Genomic DNA, 7,121 nt, shown 5'->3' on the forward strand with positions numbered 1-7,121 from the left:
CTCCCATTCTGTAGGTTGCCTGTTCACTCTGATGGTAGTTTCTTTTGCTGTGCAGAAGCTCTTTAGTTTAATTAGATCCCATTTGTCAATTTTCACTTTTGTTGCGATTGCTTTTGGTATTTTAGACATGAAATCCTTGCCCATGCCTATGTCCTGATGGTATCGCCTAGGTTTTCTTCTAAGGTTTTTATGGTTTTAGGTCTAACATTTAAGTCTTTAATCCATCTTGAATTGATTTTTGTGTAAGGTGTAAGGAAGGGATCCAGTTTCAGCTTTCTACATAGGGCTAGCCAGTTTTCCCAGCACCATTTATTAAATAGGGAGTCCTTTCTCCATTTCTTGTTTTTGTCAGGTTTGTCAAAGATCAGATGGTTGTCAGCTCATGGCCATCCTCCATAGTTTTCAAAGAAGTACAAACTAAGATGAGATGCCATTTTTTGCCTTTCAAATTAGCAGTGATTAATGCAGTGAAACCGATGTTCACATACTGCTAGAGAGTGTGTGTGCTGGAAGCAGAACTGTAATAATGGTAATTATTGAACACTTACTTATATGTCAGGCACTGTTCTAAGTTCTTTACATGCAGTGATTTATTTAATCATCACAACAACCCTATCTGTTAGATATTATTGTTACTTCTTTATAGATGTAGAGACTGATACACCAAGAACTTTAGTAACTTGCTTTAGGTTAGGCAAGCAGCAAGTGGTAGACCTAAGGTTTGAATATAGGTTCGAAATCAGGTCCCCCAAACCTAAGTTCTTAACTGCTGCTTTCTTCTGGAGGGATGCAATGAGGGGGATGTAGTACAGCCGCCTCAGCTACCTATTTCCTGTAAGCATGGGCTAAAAGCCTTTCCTATCTGCCTGGATTGAAGGATCTACCATGATCTGCATGGAACCTGAAACAGACGGTTGCTACCTCTAAGCGTGCCTATCCCCGAGAGAGTAATACTGGCACCCTGCAAGAGACTCTCCTGTGCATATGCATGTAGAACCAAAGCTAATATCATCTTTCTTCTCCCCTCCCACTACTGCTGAAGATGCTTTTTACTGACTCTGGCTCTAAGACAGTGGCTGTCTAGAAATACATAGACACCAGAGGTCAGGCCTGAGCGTACAGCTTAGAGGTTGCAAGGCTGGAACAGCCTGGAGCTAGAAAATAGGAAGCTGTAGATCCAAAAATGTGCACAAACTTTCTTTGTTCAAACAGGGTTTAAAAAAAAAAGAGGGCATTGTATTTCAGTGGTAGAATTATGAGTGCCTTTTATTTTCTGTATATATTTCTCTATTTTCTAGCTTTTAATATTGAGCTTATATTACTTTTATATTTAGAAAAAAGCACATTTTAAAGCCGGGCACGGTGGCTCACACCTATAATCCCAGCACTTTGGGAGGCCGAGGCAGGTGGATTGCTTGATCTCAGGAGTTCAAGACCAGCCTGGGCAACATGTTGAAACCCCATCTCTACCAAAAGTACAAACATTAGCTGGGTGTGGTGGCGCATGCCTGTAGTCCCACAGCTACCTGGGAGGCTGAGGTGGGAGGATTGCTTGAGCCCGGGAGGCAGAGGTTGTAGTGAACTGAAATTGTGCCACAGCACTCTAGCCTGGGAGACAGAGTGAGACCCTGTCTAAAAGGAAACAACAACAACAACAAGAAAAGTAAAAAGCACAATTTAAGGTGTTAAGAAAATTATTGAACTAAGACGTAAAAGAACCGCACCAGTCTGTTGAAATATCTAGTATGAGAGCAGTGTAAATATAACATGCATAAATTTCATCCTGGGCTAAATTACATGTTAGTGAAATTGGCTGAGGTGTCCCTCTTCTTGCTTTGTGTGTCTTTTCTCCAGCCTTCTTTGTTCTCACTCTAGCCTGTCTTTTATACCTTAGGTACTGAGTACTTCTGTCATTATAAGGGCCACTTTCTTTCTCAGAGAAACAAATTCACTCTAAAGTGTAGGTAACTGAGGGGAATGGGAGTGGGTATGCATTTTAAGAGTTGAACTCTGGAAGAGTTTTATCTTAATTTAGCCCCATTGTTGTCTGGAGCCACCATTTCTAGTTATGAAATTTAATCAAATTTATATTACTTTTTAACATTAACTTTGGGAATATCAACCTTGTAAAATTTTGATTGAAGTATTATAAGCAAAGGGTTTTTCTTGAGAGGAAAACAAAAAGGAATAAGGAGTCTCTGTAGGGAAATGGGGGAGATGTTTTAATGGCAGTGCTTCCATGACTCCCATAAAGGCATTTTAAGCCTGTTACGTGATTGGACAAAAGCAAACAAAATGATTCTATGTGTTTTATTTCTTGGTAATATAGTAATAAACAGAATTTTTCCAAGTTAATAAATTTTAGAGTTAAAATTATCCTATTGTTTGCTTGGAACAAATGCTACCAGGATAAAAATTATTTAAAAAATTTTGTTGCAATAGCTTTTGGGGTACAAGTGGTTTTTGGTTACGGGATAAATATTATTGACGTCCATAAAAGTAGCTCACCATGTTAATACTTGTTACTATTTTTCATATCCATATTTGCTATAGTTCTATCATTTTATCTGTGAAGTTAAAAATATATACATTTGGGCACTGAGATGATAACATTCCCAACACATTTCATATATGAAATTAGGTTCTTTCTCTTTTAGACTGCACCTTTCTAATTTAAGACAAAGCACAGAGCTAAGATATACACAGTCACCCTTCCATTTTCCTTCATTCAGGAGGGTTCCTGACCAGACATGGGTTCAGTGTGATGAGTGTCTTAAATGGAGGAAGCTTCCTGGCAAGATTGATCCATCCATGTTACCTGCAAGATGGTTTTGTTATTATAATTCCCATCCAAAGTACAGGTAAGGTTCCAGGACTCAATCTTATGCTCGAGGTAACTACTGATTTATCTCTATAATCTAAAACATTTTTCATCTCAGGTTCACACCCTTCAGCCTGGCATTCAAGGCCCTGTTCTAACTGACCCCACCTTACCTATCTAGCCTTACATTTTGTGGTATCTTAACACAAACTTTGTACTTGAGCCAGGCCTGTGGCTTCACTATTCCCTACACATGCCATGCTTACTCTCATGTCCGTGACTTTGATAGTGTCATTCCTCTTGCTTGCAATGACTTTCCGCATTCCATTTGTCTATCCTAATCACATCCATCTGGGGAGGAAGTGTTTTTGTGTGATGCTTTTCCTGTTGACCATAGTTTACAGTTATTTTACTCTGCTTTCCTCTGGTATTTGATTCTTGACGTTTGTTCACATATTGTTTTGTACTTTTTGGATGTTTTTCACATATGTATCTTTGAAGAGCTTTGGCTCTTCAAGAGGTTGTAAACTCTTTGAGACCAAGGACTTTACATTCCAGGTCAAGTCGATGATGTTCTTTATATGCTTCGTATTTGGAATCAGTGTTCTACAGTAGTACCTGTACCTGTTGTACATTCAGTGTTGTTTGTGTGTTTGGCTTCCTAATATACCATATGTTCCTTGCAACATCCAACATCTAAATAGCGTCTGGCATATCTGTGGGCATTAACTTTAATTTAAAAGTTTTTAAAAATTTGACTCAGTAGTCATATAGGTTCATAATAATAAGTCAGTGTGCTTCAATTCAGCTGTGACTTTCTTAAAATTCTTCTTGCAGGATAAATACTGATAGAAAGGTTCTAAAATGGGTATGCGTTTTAGGGGAAAATGTCTAAAATTGAAGAAGTTGAATGAACAAAGATTAGGTCTATAAATACAAACATTTCCTCATAGTCTCTAGATATGCATAAGTATCTTTCCATGAGAGTAAATGAGATTGTGTAATTAGAATATGGAACTGAGTACTTAGAAGTCTCATTTGTGAATACTTTATCTTTTAGTACAGGAGACATAACCTTGCAGGCCACTTTGCCCTTTTATAAACTGGGTATAATATAGCTACCAATTATTGTTAAATTTTGTTTGTTTCTAGGATTACTTTTGACCACTGAATGTATTTTCTAGTACTCCTTTCAGTTTTTACTCCTAAAATTTTCTTTCTCATGCTTTACATATAACAAGGTTTTACAATTTGAATGGGATCTGAACTCTATAATGTTAGAGAGTTGTTAACCTGCATAGTTGTAAGGAAATTAAAAGGTAAAAGTGAAGGACCCAGTTTTTTTCCAAAGCATGATTTCTTCTCTATACTGCAGGAGATGCTCTGTTCCAGAGGAACACGAACTCATTGACGAAGACCTGTGCTTGAGCAAAGCTAAGAAACAGTTGAGTATACATGAGATGGTGTTCTCTATCATAGGGTAGAGTAGCCTGACACTTCCTTATAGGACAGGGGAGTTTTGAGAAGAGAGAATTTTTTTTGGTTCTTAAATAATTTCCCTCTTCACCTCTTGGCTCTCCCAGTTCTTTATTCCTTCTAATCATCTCTTGAATGTCTCAACTAGTGATTGTATTTAGTCTTTCTCCTCTCTTTCTCTCTCTCTCTCTCTCTCTGGTGGGGTACTTAAAATCTCACTTCGGTAACCTAGTTCAGAAAGGCACCCTCAGTTACTCAATGAGGCTCACAGTATTTGTTATTTGGAAGGAGTATTATAACCTAAATCTACAATTGGCAGTCCATTTCAAACTGAGAAGTTTCATGAGTGAATTAAATAGCATTTTTGTCTTCTCCTAGAGAACAAACTGTTGAGGAGAAGAAGAAGATGCCTATGGAAAATGAGAACCACCAGGTGAGAGGCAGTGTACACCCTTATCGTTCTCACACAACATTTTCCCCAGCAGAGAATATAAGTTGAAGGAAGCAGCAATCTTGAAAGCTGCATAGAAATAACAAACCATTTCTTTTGATGGTCTTTTTTCATTGAATCTTTTGGTTTTGCTTTGCTCTGCTGTCACTGATGTTTAGATCACTAAAAATAGAAGAGTCAAATCGTTTATCTTCCAGATTTGGATTCAGTACTGAATCTGGACAGTATGAATGTCACATTCAATGTCACAGAATATTCAGGGTTGTGTTCCATCCTCATACAGGCTTCTCCTGTTAAGTGTCTGCTTTTCCTGTCTCTTTTCTTCTAGGATTCAGGGGTGATCCCTTCCTCCTTCCTCTTGGGAAGAAGGGGTGGTTCTTTGTACTCCTCCCCGATCCCTGCTTTCAGGCTGGCTGGCTTTATAAAAACTCTGCTGTTTTGAATTTTCAGGAGCACTGTCTCTCGGACATGGTTGCCCAGCTCCGGACGCTGAAGGGTGCAATAAGGTTGGCCGTCCTTTCAGGGACACTCCTTTCCTGACAGCCACCATAGCACCCATATATCTTCCCCTCCCAACCGTGCCTTTCTGCATGATTTCCCTCTTGACCCTCTTTCCCAGAGAGATCTGCTAGTCGCATGTTAGATTCACCTTCCACCCACTCAATCAGGGTAGGTCAGACTGGTGAGGATAGAGGCAATTTAATACTAACTCTTCTTCTGATATCCTGCCAAGACCCAGGCATATGAATAATCAGGTTTCATACCCTAATGCCTTGGTTTAATTGTCTGATGTAGAGATTGGGAGATTTCCTAGGACTGCCCTGTTCTCATTCAGTTTACCTCCCGTATATTTTCCCTCACCTTAATCATTCATAGTATTTTCATGAGCTGGCTCTCCCACAAGATCCAGATGCATGTCTGTGTGTGTGTGTATACTATGAATATATGTTAGTCTGTCGCATGTATTTCTCCCAAACTGGCACAGACACTTGCTGCAGTGCATTTTCCCACCATCCCTACCCTCATCACACATCTCAGAGGAGTGAAAACTCAGCCTTAAACTGGGTCACAAGAGAGAATTAGACAGTGATTGGGGGCCTGGGTTTATATTGGGGATGGGATAATTCTAGGAGCCAGTAAGTAAGTTGGGGGAGGTCTGTTTGGTGTCCAGCTGATAAGGTTGATAACTGAGTATGCCTGGGTTCAGTGTTCTAGTGTACATTACTGTGCACTGTTTGTTTTGTGTAGGAAATGATTTCTTTTTATTTGGCCAAGCATTCTTTCCTAGCATCAAAAGGATTGACTCATCCTTTGACATTTGGTTTGAATTTGAGACTTTTACAAATCATTTCTGTCTTTTCTAGGTATTCAGTAATCCACCGAAGATCCTTACTATTCAAGAAATGGCTGGATTGAATAACAAGACAATTGGATATGAGGGAATTCATAGCCCTAGTGTGCTTCCATCTGGTGGAGAAGAAAGCAGATCACCTTCTCTTCAACTTAAGCCTCTGGATTCCAGTGTTTTTCAGTTTTCCAGGTGACTAAAAAGCATGATCTCTTGTCAATAGTAAGCTTTAGGGTCTGTTTTCCTGTAGAGTAAGTTGGTATGTTTTACCTTGTTTCTATTTTTTCTAAGGCCTAGCGTGGAATTCAGAAGTAGAAACACAATTTTAAGTTGATGGAATTGTGTGTTACATGTACCTCCAGTTTTTCAGTATTATAACTGCTGTATCAGGTCTGTAATTTTGAGGTGATCATTTGCTGATGCTCTTTTTATGTATCATGTATTCACATTATATTGGGAATTGTGCAAGTGAAATAATAGGCAAAATTTGAAAAGTGTAAAATACTACACAAATAAGGTAATGTTATTTCGATAAGCATTGTTCCTTTTCTTCAGTGTATGGATATTGAAGTTCTCTGGGGCCTCATAGGCCTAGCACATGTTGGCCACATATAAAAATAACTATTATATATTTGTGCTATTAGGTAAGCTTTATCATTTGTTGTTTCCTATAATAAATTATTAGTATAAGTTTAGCATTGGACTTTACTTGTTCACCTTCTAGCACCTCATCAGTGTTATTTTGTGTCTTCATAACAAGAAGGAGCATAACTGTTCTTTTTCTTACATATCAGGAGTATTTAAAGCATTGAAGGATGTGACTGCCCGTTTACTGCCATGGGACTGAACTTAGTACTCCTAATTATGACTCTTTGCTTTCTCCTCTCTATTCTGCTTCTCACTCTTATAGGGCCAAGCCATATAGGGCAGGGACAGGGTTTCTCTCTAATAGTAGAAATGTCTATGTTCATCAGTAATGTGACTATTATATAGTGGGATGTTAATTTTTTTTTTTTTTTTTTTTT

General features: G+C 38.5%; 1 protein-coding gene across 2 annotated transcripts in view; it reads left to right on the forward strand.

Moving 5' to 3' along the window:
- MORC4 (MORC family CW-type zinc finger 4) overlaps positions 1-7,121 on the forward strand; it is a 59,576-nt gene that overhangs the window by 33,938 nt on the left and 18,517 nt on the right. For both annotated transcript variants that reach the window (XM_011970451.1, XM_011970452.1), the window contains exons 9-12: positions 2,733-2,861; positions 4,197-4,265; positions 4,676-4,730; positions 6,113-6,288. In XM_011970451.1, coding sequence (XP_011825841.1) covers positions 2,733-2,861; positions 4,197-4,265; positions 4,676-4,730; positions 6,113-6,288 — 429 coding nt within the window. The remainder of the gene's footprint in view (positions 1-2,732; positions 2,862-4,196; positions 4,266-4,675; positions 4,731-6,112; positions 6,289-7,121) is intronic.

This window comes from Mandrillus leucophaeus, unplaced genomic scaffold, assembly GCF_000951045.1.
Source record: "Mandrillus leucophaeus isolate KB7577 unplaced genomic scaffold, Mleu.le_1.0 Scaffold949, whole genome shotgun sequence".
In the NCBI taxonomy this organism is placed as follows: Eukaryota; Metazoa; Chordata; class Mammalia; order Primates; family Cercopithecidae; genus Mandrillus; species Mandrillus leucophaeus.